Raw genomic sequence first — 14404 nt, 5'->3', positions numbered from 1 at the left:
GCTCTAGATATTGACTTATGTATATCGTTTAGAGAGAGAGAGAGAGAGAGGCAGCACTAGGGTTAATAAGCCGAGTAATTGCTACAATACCTCTATATCTCATGGAGTAATCTTCCAATGACTAGTTTTTTCTTTTAATTTTATATGTCAAACAAAAAATCATAAAATTAAACTGAAATCGTGAATATTTTTCATTTGATTTATAGAATTTGATAAAAATAATTAAAAAATTGAAAAACTGTTTTTTCATATTTTCGCAAAAATCATTAAAAAATAATTAAAAAAGATTTAAAATTATTTTTTTTCAAATTTAAAAGATATAGAATTTAAATCTTTGTCCATGGGTTCACTAATCTAAAGGGGTATTAGGTATAGTTTTGAAGAGAAAAAAAGATTCGATTTGATAATTTGGGTTTTGATCAAAAACAAAATTATTAGAAAAATGCATAAGAGAGCAATTAAGCCCATACAACATTGACTCTAAGAAATATGGCAGAGAAGCTCACGGTCCTATTAGTAACCATTAACCAGTTTTGATGGACTAATTCAAATCTAGAGTCTTTGGTTCAAGCGGTTTAGTCCGGTTTTCAAAACACTTGTACTATTAAAAATTGTATTTCTATTTACTAATTTTGTCACGTAAACCCTCTAAACGTCAACCTTTCCTCTATTTACAATTCAAAATGGCAGCACGTTTACATGCTCTAGGATTTTCGCCTGAAAAACGTTTTCTGTTGCATATGTATGAAGAAGAGGGCAAAGAAAACGGGTTCACTTGTTACTTCTCTCCGCCATGGAAACACAAACGATGATGAAGCTTACGAATGTAAACATGAAATCAGACTGGCTTCCGGTTGATCTCGTGATGGAGATACTCAAACGGTTGCCGGTTAAAACCCTTATCCGGTTCCTTTCCGTATCTAACCTATGGGCTTCCACCATCCGCAGTCGAGATTTTATGAAGTTATTCCTGAACGTGTCTTTGACTAGACCTAAAGGTCTCCTCTTCTTGTTCAGACATGGATACTACGGACTCGTTCTTTCCCCAAAAACGCATCAACCATCTTCCTTTACCACTTTCCACGTGAATTGCCACTCCCCACAATGGTCCACCGTTTTTCCTTCTGTCCACGGTTTGATTTGCTATGCACAAGCCACTAGACTTGTGATATATAACCCTTGCACTAGACGATCCATTGCCTTGCGCGAGATCGATACTTGGAGGAGACCCATACGCTACCACTTGGGTTATGATCCCATCGAGAATGCTTATAAAGTGTTGTGCGCCATGTTAGGAGGAATGCGCGATATAGTTAAGGAGTTTCGGGTTTTGACACTGGGAACGGAGAACTCTTGGAAGAAGATTGAAAACAATATTACTTCTCATGTTCCTTTCGGACAAGATCTGTGCATAAGTGGTGTTTTGTATTATCAAGCTTTCAGTACTGATACATGGAATGATTTGACAATCACGAGTTTTGATGTTAGGTCAGAAAAACTTTCTCATATCAAAGGACTTATTAGTAGTAGTAGTATTATTTATATGCACAATGAGTCTTCAAAGTTGATAAGCTACGAGGAAAAGCTAGCTGTCCTCTTCTTCGTTGCAAAGGCCATTCGATTGTGTGTATTAGAAGATGCTGCTAAGGAGGAATGGTCGACGAAGATTTTTGTTTTGTCTACATCAATCCCGGATTTAAACTGGTATGGAAAGTCTCGATCCACTGTGACTGACACGGGTGAGATTATAACCGCACCACGTTTTTTGCATGCATCAGTATTTAACCTTGACTGTTATGATTTGAAGACAAGTAGTGACCAAACAGTTTATATACTTGGAAACATAACAGAGGATACGGGCTACTATGTTGAGTCTCTCTCATCTAACCTGGTAGAGAATCTCATGTTTTTGTAAGGATCATCTAAATCGTATTTGTTCTTCAGTTTCTATTTTCTTTCATTTTATACGTTTTCATGATTGTCAATAAATAATAGTATGCATTGCATAAACATAAGTAAGATCTACTAGAAGTGTTTTCTCTTATCAATCATTAATGGAATCAAACTAGACAGATTTGATTCAAGAGTAATAATGTAAATGTTACATCCTATTTCAAGATTAAACAGCTTCATTGGAATGATTCTCAACTTTATATTCCTTCTATAGAGAAAGAAGCTTTGAATGAAAAGCTAAATAGATTCTGAAGGTTTATATTCCATCACCACAATCTTCTAAGAAAGGTTAGAACAAGAGACTCCTCTTGCAAACTGAGCAACTTTTACAATCTCAGAAACACATAAGAAAAACAAAAGTGTTTGCAACTACGCATCTATAAAAACTTCTTAAACTTGCTGCAACTATCTCCAGCAGTCTTAATAGCGGTCATGGCGTCTGTAACATAGTTAAAACATATATATTTAAGATGCAACCAGTAAAATAATAAGACTGTTTTCTTAAGTTACCTTCGGCGATCATAATCTCTTGGTCTTTCCCTAGACCGGGAACGCGAACTGCGCCTGCTTCTCGAGTCATAATAGCCACGTGACTGGTTATGGTTTCTGTCATGATCACGGTGTTCATGATGCCTGTCGCGGTCTCTACTCCTACGGTCAAGATCTCTTCCACGGTCACGGCTATCTCCTCTGTCTCTGTCTTTACTTGATTCTCGCTTTCTGCTCCTCTCCTTTGATCTGATGTTAGTAGTTTTTCAGCGAAAATGTTGAGGATTTAAGGAAGTAAATCAAGAATTCATCTCAAAGCTTTTAGGAAACTGAACCTCCTTTCTTCGACCCGTTCCTTGTGAACTTTAGTCTTTTCCTCCTGAAGAAAACAGAGAGAAGATAACTACAGACTACACTGAGAATGAACACACAAAAATTAAAGTAGAAAAATCATATTGTTTATTATTACCTGAAGCTCTGCTAATTTGTCGCGGGTCAGCATGTAACCCAAATGAAGCTTCCCTCCAAAATGATCAGCTAACCTACGATCACTAAAGGCAGTACAAAAGATTTTTGACAATGCTAAATGCAAATCACAGATTAGTGGCATAGATATAGTGACTGAGATAGCAATCGCAGATTTGGCATCCTCTATCGTAGTTGTCAACACCTTTTGCCTTTGCTTCTTTTTATCTAAGCGCAACACAGCAGTAGAAAGAAAGAAGTAAAGTTCCACTGAAGACAAAAAAAAAAACTCTTTCCTGAGCTGCAGAGAGTGCACCTTTGGGCAAGGAAGGACCCATATCCATTTTCTGATAATAATAACAAAAACAATGTCAAAGTCAACTCACAAACCATTTATTGTCACATTTTAAACGTACCGAGGTTCTTCCGAATCAAATCGAAACAAAAGTCGATATTCACAATAATGCTATTAGTTACTCGGAAAAAAAGCCCAACAAGGTTTGTTTTCGCCACTCCGATGGACCCAAATCTGGTTTCGATTTGAACTTATGGGCTTCATGCAAAGCATTTTTGGGATCTTGACTTCATAGAATAGTTTTGGTTACGATCAAATTTGATTATTGACTTTTGGATTACACTTGTTATTTACAGTATAGAAAAAGGCCGAGTTTGTGCTGGGCTAAAAATTGGATTAGATATATAATTCGTGACTTGTGAGCTTATACTTAGGGACAGGGAACGTAACTTGGCTTGCACTCTCCACTCACCAAATCTTCTAACTAATTTCAATTAAAAAACTATTATTATCATTATACAGATTTAGTCAACAAAGTAAGTAAGTGGGAAAGAGATTGGGACAGTAGAATGAATGAGAGAGTCATGAAGCTTAAGAAATCCGCAACCATGAAAGGAAGACATACCAGCTGAAAAATGCTTGTGAGTTTGTTGCATGAAAACTATATTATATAAAATTAATATAAAAATGGAATCTTAGCTTGAAGGCAATGGAGACTCTACAACAAACTACGTACCATACAGAGAGAGAAACACAAAAGGGTTTCATTGATAAAAACCAACTCCTTCCTCTTACACTGAATGTCCTAGCTACGGTTTTGCTTTCTCTCACTGCCGACTTCACCGCTATGGAAGCCAGCGCCGGTCTTGTCGCCGGTTCGCATAACCGTAATGAACTTGTCGTCATTCACAACCACGAAGAGGTAAAATATATATTGTCTGACTGACATTAATTAATACAAATACTTCTTTGATCAAAAAAATACAAATAACTAACTCCATTTTAAGTAACTAGAAGATTCACAAATGCTTAAGTTCGGAAACATTATAACATGTAGAATAGTGTTGGATTTAATGGTTTACTATTTATCTAAATTTTATTACTTTCTTGAATTTTGATAACTATATAGTCTGATTAACCGGGCTTCGTAGCCTGGTGGTAATGGAACCTCGGCTGAGGTGTCCGCCACCCAGCTTCGAAACCCGGCCACAGCGATTTAACATCCTTACTGCTGGGGCGCTGGACCCCTTCGGAGGATATTTGGGAAAGTGGCTGCCCAGACACCAAAGATATCAAAAAAAAAAAAAACTATATAGTTTGATTTACAAGAATATTTTAGTTAGTCGATTATTTAGGATTTATATGATTATTGTAACCACAAAAATATATTTAGTAGAAGATTCACAAAGGCTAAATTTGAGAATCATTAGTGGTTGATTTTGAATTGTTTACTATTTAATAATTGTTATTATTTTTTTCTTGAATTTTGCTAACTATATATTTTGATTTGCAAGAATATTTTAATTAAGAGTATTATATGATTACTGTAACAACAAAAATATATTTAGAGAACAAAGAAATCGAGTTGTAACATGTTAATAATGTTTTTAGAACTATAGAATAAAAATGATTTGTTGACATAATCTTCCAAAATTAGAAGGCCCTTTCTCAAAAAAAAAAAACTTCCAAATTAATTTTCTGTGTTATTTTTTAATTAATTATTACAGCCAAAGCCTCTAAAGAACCTAGACGGACAAGTGTGTGAGATATGCGGAGATCAGATTGGTCTGACAGTTGAAGGAGACTTGTTCGTGGCTTGCAACGAGTGTGGTTTTCCAGCGTGCAGGCCTTGCTACGAGTACGAGAGAAGAGAAGGGTCACAGAACTGTCCTCAGTGCAAGACTCGTTACAAGCGTCTCAGAGGTGTCTGCTCGTATCTTGTTCGACGAAATGCCTGAACGGAACAGAAAGCTAATCTTTTCTTTTTTTTGTCTCTTTTGGTTTCTAAAGGAAGTCCGAGAGTGGAAGGGGATGAGGATGAAGAGGATATTGATGATATTGAGGACGAGTTTAATATCGATGATGGGCAAGACAAGCAGAAGCAGTCTGCTGAGTCCATGCTTTATGGGAAAATGAGCTATGGAAGAGGCCCTGAGGATGATGAGAACGGAAGGTTCCCACCTGTTATAGCTGGTGGACACAGTAGACATGTAAAACGATATATGCTTTACATGATTCTTTTTTCTTATACATATATGAGATCAAGTTTGTGTAATTTTTGTTAATCTTTTGGATTTCTGCAGGCAAGTGGAGACTTTCCAGTTGGAGGAGGGTATGTGAATGGTGAACATGGGCTTCATAAGCGTGTGCACCCATATGCATCGTCTGAAGCTGGTGAGTCACTCTTCTCATTGTCCTCTGTAACGCGTAGACGTAGTCTTACATATATTCATAATATGTGTTTGTGCGAATAGAAAAGTTTGTCATGGAAACGATAACTTACATATTAAAATAATGTTGACGTTTCACTTTGATGATTAAGGTCACTTATCATGCAAAAACAACAAAGTTATGAGAAATGCCAGCTAGGTACTGAACGGTGTGATAGTAGATAGAGACATAGTTTTATAAACAAGGACTTTAGCTCATCACCAGAGCCTTGTTTGAGAAAGAGATACTTCTTTTAGCAAGTTTCAAGAACATATAAATGAAACTGATACGAGCCAAAAGCATATGTTGTAGAGGTTTCTGACAACACTTTTCTTTTTCTTTTTATTTTGGTAGGGAGCGAGAGATGGGATGACAAGAAGGAGGGAGGATGGCGGGAAAGAATGGATGACTGGAAGCTCCAGCAAGGAAATCTTGGACCAGAACCAGATGATGATCCTGAGATGGGACTGTAGTGCCTCCACAAACATTTGTCTAATACTTCAGTTTTTCTTTAATGATTCGTATTCATGCTTACACTCTGTTGGATTTTGTTTCGAAATGGATGCAGGATCGACGAGGCGCGTCAGCCACTCTCGCGGAAAGTGCCCATTGCATCGAGCAAGATCAATCCATACCGTATGGTCATCGTTGCTAGGCTTGTCATTCTAGCAGTTTTTCTACGGTATAGGCTTTTGAACCCTGTGCACGATGCTCTGGGGTTATGGCTGACCTCTGTGATCTGTGAAATCTGGTTCGCTGTCTCTTGGATTCTTGATCAGTTTCCCAAGTGGTTCCCCATTGATCGTGAGACTTATCTAGATCGTCTCTCCCTCAGGTAAAATCCACAAGTTCTCAAGTGGAAGCCTTAAAATCTATGAAGTTGAAGTTCTAATATACATATTATTTTTGTTTTATGCAGATACGAGAGAGAAGGTGAACCAAACATGCTTGCTCCTGTAGATGTCTTCGTCAGTACGGTGGACCCCATGAAGGAGCCTCCTCTCGTCACATCCAACACTGTGCTGTCAATCTTGGCCATGGACTACCCAGTTGAGAAAATCTCCTGCTACGTCTCTGACGATGGTGCTTCCATGCTCACATTCGACTCTCTCGCAGAAACTGCTGAGTTTGCACGAAAATGGGTTCCCTTCTGTAAGAAATTCTCCATAGAGCCAAGGGCACCGGAGATGTACTTCACGTTGAAAATTGATTATCTTAAGGACAAAGTCCAGCCAACGTTCGTTAAGGAACGCCGAGCCATGAAGGTCAGTGTCAAACTCTTGAGATCAAGTTATATCATCACTGAGGTTTTCACTATATTCAGTAAATTGATTTGTGGCAGAGAGAGTATGAGGAGTTCAAGGTGAGGATCAATGCTCTTGTGGCGAAAGCCTCAAAGGCTCCTCTGGAAGGTTGGATAATGCCAGATGGAACGCCATGGCCAGGGAACAACACGAAGGACCATCCAGGTATGATCCAAGTCTTCCTCGGTAGCAACGGTGGATTTGATGTCGAAGGAAACGAGCTCCCTCGGCTTGTGTACGTGTCACGTGAGAAGCGGCCTGGTTTTCAGCACCACAAGAAAGCTGGTGCCATGAACGCCCTGGTACTTTCTCTATCTGCCTTGGACCAAACAAAAAAATTTATCTCTGAATCATGGGCCTAACATGACATAACTTACGCTTTCTTATCGATACTTCTGCCAGGTTCGAGTAGCAGGTGTACTCACAAATGCCCCATTCATGCTGAACTTGGACTGTGATCACTACGTTAACAACAGCAAGGCCGTGAGGGAAGCAATGTGCTTTTTGATGGATCCCCAGATTGGAAAGAAGGTCTGCTATGTTCAGTTCCCTCAAAGGTTCGATGGTATTGACAGGCACGATCGTTACGCTAACAGAAACACAGTCTTCTTTGATGTAAGATGCAATCTGCATTTTCTTCAACTTCTGATCTATGAGATTAATAAACCATCTTTCTTACCCTCTTGTGTGTTTTTACAGATCAATATGAAAGGTCTAGATGGAATCCAAGGTCCAGTTTACGTTGGTACTGGGTGTGTTTTCAAACGACAAGCTCTGTATGGTTATGAACCACCAAAGGGTCCTAAACGTCCCAAGATGATAAGCTGTGGTTGTTGTCCTTGTTTTGGGCGCCGGAGAAAGTCCAAGCATGAGTCTAATGGCGACATAGCATCCCTTGGTGGTAAACTATCCTAATAAACTTATAATATGGCTCCAAATCTTGAAGTAGGTTTAGTATATATGGGAATGTTGCAGATCTGATAGTGTTTATTTGTAGGAGCAGAGGGTGATAAGGAGCATCTAATGTCTGAGATGAACTTTGAGCAAAAGTTTGGGCAATCATCCATCTTTGTAACCTCGACTTTGATGGAAGATGGTGGTGTTCCTCCGTCATCAAGCCCTGCAGTGCTCCTGAAGGAGGCAATCCATGTCATAAGCTGCGGTTATGAAGACAAGACTGAGTGGGGAACTGAGGTAATAAACTGAACCGTTAGGTAGCCCCTTCTCACTAATGATTTCAAATCTGGCCACAGTAACAAACTTTTGTGTATCTCTGAAATGAAGCTGGGTTGGATCTATGGCTCTATCACTGAGGATATTTTGACGGGTTTCAAGATGCATTGCCGTGGCTGGAGATCTATTTACTGCATGCCAAAGAGAGCTGCGTTCAAAGGTTCAGCTCCTATCAATCTATCAGACAGGTTAAACCAGGTTTTGCGTTGGGCACTCGGGTCTGTTGAGATCTTTTTCAGCCGGCACAGCCCTCTCTGGTATGGCTACAAAGGTGGCAAACTCAAATGGCTTGAGCGTTTCGCTTACGCCAACACAACAATCTACCCGTTCACATCTATTCCACTACTTGCATACTGTATTCTTCCAGCCATCTGTCTCCTTACCGACAAATTCATCATGCCACCGGTTAGTAACTCATTTGATAGAAGCGTTTAAAAATCTGCATTAGCTTTGCTAACTATCTTTTTTTTTCCTTCAGATAAGCACCTTTGCTAGTCTCTTCTTCATAGCATTGTTCGGGTCTATCATTGCAACGGGAATCTTGGAATTGAGATGGAGTGGAGTGAGCATCGAGGAATGGTGGAGAAACGAGCAGTTCTGGGTTATTGGAGGAATCTCAGCTCATCTCTTTGCTGTTGTCCAAGGTCTCCTCAAAATCTTGGCAGGCATTGACACAAACTTCACAGTCACATCAAAGGCAACAGATGACGATGACTTTGGAGAACTTTACGCGTTCAAATGGACGACTCTGCTTATCCCTCCAACAACAGTCCTCATCATAAACATTGTTGGCGTCGTTGCAGGTATCTCGGATGCCATCAACAATGGATATCAGTCTTGGGGACCTCTGTTTGGTAAACTCTTCTTCTCATTTTGGGTGATTGTTCATCTCTACCCATTCCTCAAAGGTCTGATGGGAAGACAGAACAGAACACCAACCATTGTGGTGATTTGGTCGATTTTGTTGGCGTCTATCTTCTCTTTGCTTTGGGTTAGAATTGATCCGTTTGTGATGAAGACCAAAGGACCTGACACTTCCATGTGTGGCATCAACTGCTGAAGCAAATACAATATTTTTTTTTTTCTTTTGAAACTTTTATGTACTTTTGTCCAGAGTGTTTTCACTTCTCTTTTTGGATTTTCTTAAAAGGATTCTGTTTATTGTATATTAACCAGCAAAACAGATGCATCTGGATTTGTGGTAAAGAGATTATTGCATTTTAAAGAAACTCGACTAAAATTACTTTTTGAGTTACAAATTAGAAGATTCACAGGCAGTTTTCTCAGAGAAAATACTTGAATTCAGGGCTTTAACAGAGCCTGAGATATTTGCTTTAAAACCGTGGAAATTCACAAAAACAAAGTGACAACAAAAAAGACTAAACACGCTCACATCTCATAATACTGTATGATAATAACTTCAACCTGAATATCATTTGACAGAAGTCACACGACATTTAAAGTTTTGAATTGGCTGAGTTTGTTTAGTAAAAGTCACACACTCATTCTTTCGAAACACCAAGGATCCACTGGGAGAGATGAGTTAAATATGGTTCGGCCTGAGAGCCTTTGCTCAACACTGGTCCTAAGCTCTGCAACTCCGAGTTGAATTCCCTCTCAAAATTGCTGGTAAAAACGTGAAACCGACATATTAGAACAAACGGTAATATGAAGTTCGGAACTTTCTAACAAGGAACTGTTGATAAAACAGTAAAGATATTAAATGATTCACCAAGAGAATAAAGAAACTGTTCCTGGTTACTACTTACAATATGGACTCTGTGACGGTTGCGTCTCTTATCATTGTTTTCTGGGAATGAGACTGGCTATTGATGTCGATAGACGATGATATCAGCCACTGTGTAGCTGCAGCATATTGCAGGCACACCGATTTCAACTTCTCCATTTTCTGCAACATCAGTGGAGAAGAGTGTAAATACCAAAAAAAAACACCACCCTGTTACTACTGCATTCCAAATTTTCTACTATGTAGAGAAGGACAGCATTAGATTGATCATAAGAAAAGAAAACATAGACTAGAACAGCAACAAACCTTGAGGACATCAGGTAAAAGAAGCAAGCATCCTCTCAGACATTTATCAAGAAAGAAGTCGTGATGCTGTATCACCTGTAAGATGAAGGCACATTGTTCAATAAAGCACATTTTCTCATACAACTATAACAAAGCAGATTCTCCTACACTTACCTCATCTACACTCTTCGTGGATTGTAGTCTATCATGCATCACATGCCAATTTGGTTCGAGAACCTGAAAAGTTATTCCACATAAATGCAAAGCAAATTAAACACTGGAAGAAATTGGAGAGCAAAAAAAAATGCGCTAAATGGAACCACTCAAATCATGTCATAACTAATTATACCAAATTAAACTTGGTGTGATTTATCTCAACTGTTCCATTATTCCATTATATTAGCAAACATAAAAGTTTAAAACAAACAACAAAAAGAAAGTTGACGACTTGCCTCGAAAGTAAGATAATGTAGAAGGCTACTGATGAATTTAAGCATGCTACGACAGAGAAGTGATGATCTACGAATTGCTGTACCGTTAGAGTTCATAGACCGAATCCCCTGTAGAAGTACATAGCAGTTTGTTAGAGAAGCAAATAGATTTAAAAGGTTTCGTTAGAAAAATAATCAAAACCCTAAGCTAACAATATTATATCAGTTCATACTTGATGAATCTGCCAAGCACCACAAAGCTGGCGTTCCACATGCTTGCAATGAAAAAGAAAGCGGAAAATCAACTGGTACTTTGACAAGGCCTTCTTTGATATGACAATAGATAATGGCCACTGAACCTGAAACACAAAGCCACGATCAACGTATCAAACAAATTGAAGTAGCCAATCGAATCTCCATTTGCAAATAAGTGAACAGGAGTATGACTGATGAAACTACAGACAAGGCAAGAGAGAAGCAGACCTTGTAGCTCAAGGAAAATGTCTCTAGACCAGTGATGCTCACCGGGTCCTCTATACTACTATTGCTATCAGGGTCCTTGTGCATTCCCAAAGTTGTAAGCAATGAAGCTCGATCCTAAGATATGAAATGCAAAATGAGAACAACTTGTGTACAAAATTTTGGTAAACTGATCACATCATCCAGGAAAAGACAAATTGACTGCTCACCACACAACAAGTCAAGTCCTCGTGGCGAGGATCTGCTGCAGCCGCTGTAGTACGTAGAGCAAGATCTAGCAAAGACTATACAATACACAGAAAGTAAGTACAGAACCAGACAACTAGATAATAGTAGTAAACGTTGTAATATAATCTTTTGACTATGCTCTGGCGAGGCAAAAGTACCTGCAACTTTTCAACAGATATTTCATGCACTTTTTTGTTGAGCTCATCTCGAGAAATGTCCATAAAGTGAACCAAGAAATCACCCTATAGTACACAAAAGATAATTAGAATTAAACAGGTGATAAAATATCAATCACATTGATGCCTAGAAAAGTATAATTAACTCTGAAGATCCCTAAGTAGAAACAGTATACCTGGTCTAGAAGAAGATAGTGCTTTATAGAACGAAGCCTTCCAATGAGGTCATACTGAAATCATATACTGATGGTCAGAGAGGTGTATCTACGCGGAATGACATCAAAAGAAGCAGCCATCATAACACAATTAATTACCTTGTCCATGATGAGAGTCACAAGCTCTTTACTGGCAAATTCGTGAGCAGCCTTTATGCATTCAAGATAATGATGATTTGAACCAAATATTGTTAGCTTAGATCTCTCTGAGATGGGAACCTGTAAAAAAAATATAAAACCAGTGTCATGTCTAGTATCATAAACACTGCTAATTGTAGTAATAACAAGAAAGATTCATCCACCTGAACATTGTGTCCACATTCTCTCATAACGTTTAGATATTTCCCTGTGGTCAATATTGTTGCAGCAATGTTTGCAAGGAAGCCCGGAATAGTCTCCTTGAGGCTGTATCTTTGGCTCCAATATTTAGCCGTAGAGTCCTGACTAAGGCTCTCCTGCACAAATAGACAATAAACTTGAAATTGTAAGATCAAGCAATTGACAATTGTGCAGGCGATCAGAGCAAAAATCAAAGTACCTTTTTAAGAGATCTGTTCTCAGCAATGAAAAATTCTCCATACGGATCATCAATGATCCCTTCATAGACCCACCTTAATTAAACACCACTAATTCAAGTCAGTCGATGGATCCAAGAATAGTATGAGTTATTTAGCAAACATGATAACACAGGTACAGATCACCTTTCCAATATGCTCAGGTATGCATTGCTTGCACACTCGGTCATTTTCTCTAACAATGACCTCACTGAGTTATCACCAGCCATTGCTTTAGCCTAGGCATGAGAGACTTCAAGATTAGGAGATATAATAAGAAAGCTAGTTCCAGCACACACAAAAAAAAAGAATTCAAAGGGTATTTTTTTTAATAATTAAAGCCAAGAATCTACCTGACTCTGCAAAAGATTAAGCACACCAGAACCCACAAAATGCTTTGCCGAAGCCTGCTGAATTACTGCAGCCAATGCCCGCATGGATCCCATCATAGGCTGAGGAGATACAAAAACAATCAATCAGCACACTTTTTTTACAGAATTTATACAACAAATAAACAGTCAGGACAGAGAGACAGACCTGACAGTAAAACCATAATCCTTGGAGAGAAAGTCTTCCAAGTCGAAATTGATGTTCCAGTTGTGCAACCATAGCTCGATAATCCTAGTTTGCAAAATCCCCACATGAAATGGTAATGGAAAGGAAAAAAAACTCAACAAACAAGGCATCACAAAGGCAGCAACCTATATAAACTAACATACAAGGAGGAGTGCCCTGAGTGCAGCTGCAAATGCATGGTTGACTAGCCCGTTCTTGAACTGCGAGCTTGACTCCACAAATTGGTCAATCAACAGAAAGCATTCACATAAAGGGAATATTCTTTTCGCCAATTCCTGCAAAACTTTGAATATACTCACAATGTTCAATTTCTTGTAGCATCTCTAAATGACATGGTTATAATCACACGCTTTCAGCAGTTGACTACTGTAGATCAATCTTGCTTAAAAAAATGTCCGGGATAAGAAGAATGATTTTTATTTTGTGTTGACTACTGCTTGCCTGTAACGCCAAATCCATAGATGGATCAACTTGGAAAGTTACACTCTCCTCCTTCCCGTGGAATCTTTTAATTGATATATATCTCCCTTCAATCCCAACCAACGCAGACAAGAGATCATCAATGACAATAAGTTCCTGCACACCAAAAGCTTAAGAATGAAGTTTACTGGAACAGACAGACGTAAACATAAGAAACGACACCAAGTCCCAACCTTAGCCTAGGAAACTCTACAATAGACCAATTACTCCAGTCTATGCCACGAAAAGGAGAAGCCTTTCTCTATCTACAGTTAATCCCAATTTGTAAAAACTAAACACCTCGAAACTCAAGCTTTAACTATCTAACCACCAGCTTCAAGGCAATATAATAACAAAATTACAGAATAAATGGAAGCCAAGAGAAAAAAAGACAAGACACACAAACCTGAACCGGTGTGTCATAGCAGCCTATAGCCTGTTCTACTCCAGAATTGCTGAAACCAAACGGAATTTGGACAAAACACACAAACCATAAAGATTAGTGGTTTCATGGAATGTGTTCACAAGAGGGAAAATAAAAAAAAAGCAATTAACTTTCAGTCATTAGAGATTCAGAAATACCTAGACGTGTCTGAAGTAAACCGCTTTGAATCACCAAGTTTGGAGCTTGCCCTTGTTTCCTGAGATAATAAACAAACCCATTTGTCAAAGCTAACAACTTTTTAATTTTCTTAAGTTACCAAACAAACAAAAAATGTCGAAAATTCAAATTTGATTTGAGAGAATTATAGAACAAATCCAAAGAAAAAAACAAAGATCTAAAGAAGGAGCAACCTGGTGGAAGCGGCCAGTGAGGAAGGGCCTGTCTTGGTTCCAACGAGGAGTCGTAGGGCACGAGATTGGCGTCATTGGTTCCATTGCTTCGCTTCTTCTTCACTGACTGCAAACTAAAAGCTTGATGGCAAAAAGGAAAAAGGAGACACGGATCGGTTAACGATGCCGGTTTTCTGTAAACCATAAAATCATAGGTTAGTAAACGTCCGGTTTTAGAGGACCGGAAATTTAAGACTCGAGACCTAATTCAAACATTCACGGCGGATTACCAAACCGCGCGATGCATATG

At 38.7% G+C, this 14404-nt stretch overlaps 3 protein-coding genes across 4 annotated transcripts; 2 read left to right on the top strand and 1 right to left on the bottom strand.

Annotated features, from left to right (window-relative positions):
• Positions 1-808: 808 nt before the first annotated feature.
• LOC108846952 (putative F-box protein At4g38870) lies at positions 809-1915 on the top strand. The gene has a single exon (XM_018620128.2). The coding sequence runs from the start codon at positions 809-811 to the stop codon at positions 1913-1915; it is 1107 nt and encodes a 368-aa protein (XP_018475630.2).
• A 1964-nt stretch (positions 1916-3879) lies between these two features.
• On the top strand, positions 3880-9528 carry LOC130509358 (cellulose synthase A catalytic subunit 7 [UDP-forming]-like). 2 transcript variants are annotated; one of them, XM_057005221.1, is made up of 13 exons: positions 3880-4124; positions 4930-5125; positions 5213-5412; positions 5506-5596; positions 5987-6101; positions 6201-6467; positions 6552-6897; positions 6975-7238; positions 7339-7551; positions 7636-7837; positions 7940-8130; positions 8221-8574; positions 8648-9528. In XM_057005221.1, the coding sequence occupies exons 1-13, from the start codon at positions 3912-3914 to the stop codon at positions 9227-9229; spliced, it is 3234 nt and encodes a 1077-aa protein (XP_056861201.1). In that variant the 5' UTR covers positions 3880-3911; the 3' UTR covers positions 9230-9528. The 2 variants fall into 2 exon arrangements, with proteins under 2 accessions (XP_056861201.1, XP_056861200.1); XM_057005220.1 differs by having other exon boundaries at positions 3882-4124; positions 7934-8130.
• On the bottom strand, positions 9463-14380 carry LOC108838878 (gamma-tubulin complex component 2). The gene is made up of 21 exons (XM_057005222.1): positions 14116-14380; positions 13903-13961; positions 13727-13775; positions 13303-13437; positions 13005-13136; positions 12823-12906; positions 12639-12737; positions 12433-12524; positions 12270-12342; positions 12034-12186; positions 11831-11950; positions 11693-11746; positions 11499-11582; positions 11322-11396; positions 11116-11229; positions 10866-10991; positions 10654-10761; positions 10376-10438; positions 10223-10297; positions 9939-10078; positions 9463-9795 (listed from the first exon to the last, which is right to left on the bottom strand). The coding sequence occupies exons 1-21, from the start codon at positions 14197-14199 to the stop codon at positions 9672-9674; spliced, it is 2043 nt and encodes a 680-aa protein (XP_056861202.1). The 5' UTR covers positions 14200-14380; the 3' UTR covers positions 9463-9671.
• Positions 14381-14404: the final 24 nt, after the last annotated feature.

Source organism: Raphanus sativus, chromosome 3 (assembly GCF_000801105.2).
Source record: "Raphanus sativus cultivar WK10039 chromosome 3, ASM80110v3, whole genome shotgun sequence".
Taxonomy (NCBI): domain Eukaryota; kingdom Viridiplantae; phylum Streptophyta; class Magnoliopsida; order Brassicales; family Brassicaceae; genus Raphanus; species Raphanus sativus.
The sequence above is the reverse complement of the archived record's forward strand: the minus strand, read 5'-3'. Positions and strand labels throughout refer to the sequence as shown.

Bases quoted from the DNA above. Each gene is read 5' to 3' on its own strand.
- LOC108846952 (XM_018620128.2), top strand. From the start codon at position 809: ATGATGAAGCTTACGAATGTAAACATGAAATCAGACTGGCTTCCGGTT.
- LOC130509358 (XM_057005220.1), top strand. From the start codon at position 3,912: ATGGAGACTCTACAACAAACTACGTACCATACAGAGAGAGAAACACAA. The intron at 4,125-4,929 runs GTAAAATATATA...TAATTATTACAG, and splicing joins TCATTCACAACCACGAAGAG to CCAAAGCCTCTAAAGAACCT. The intron at 6,898-6,974 runs GTCAGTGTCAAA...GATTTGTGGCAG, and splicing joins AGGAACGCCGAGCCATGAAG to AGAGAGTATGAGGAGTTCAA.
- LOC108838878 (XM_057005222.1), bottom strand. From the start codon at position 14,199: ATGGAACCAATGACGCCAATCTCGTGCCCTACGACTCCTCGTTGGAAC. The intron at 12,343-12,432 runs GTGATCTGTACC...TGTTTAATTAAG, and splicing joins TACCTGAGCATATTGGAAAG to GTGGGTCTATGAAGGGATCA. The intron at 12,187-12,269 runs GTACTTTGATTT...CTATTTGTGCAG, and splicing joins AGAACAGATCTCTTAAAAAG to GAGAGCCTTAGTCAGGACTC.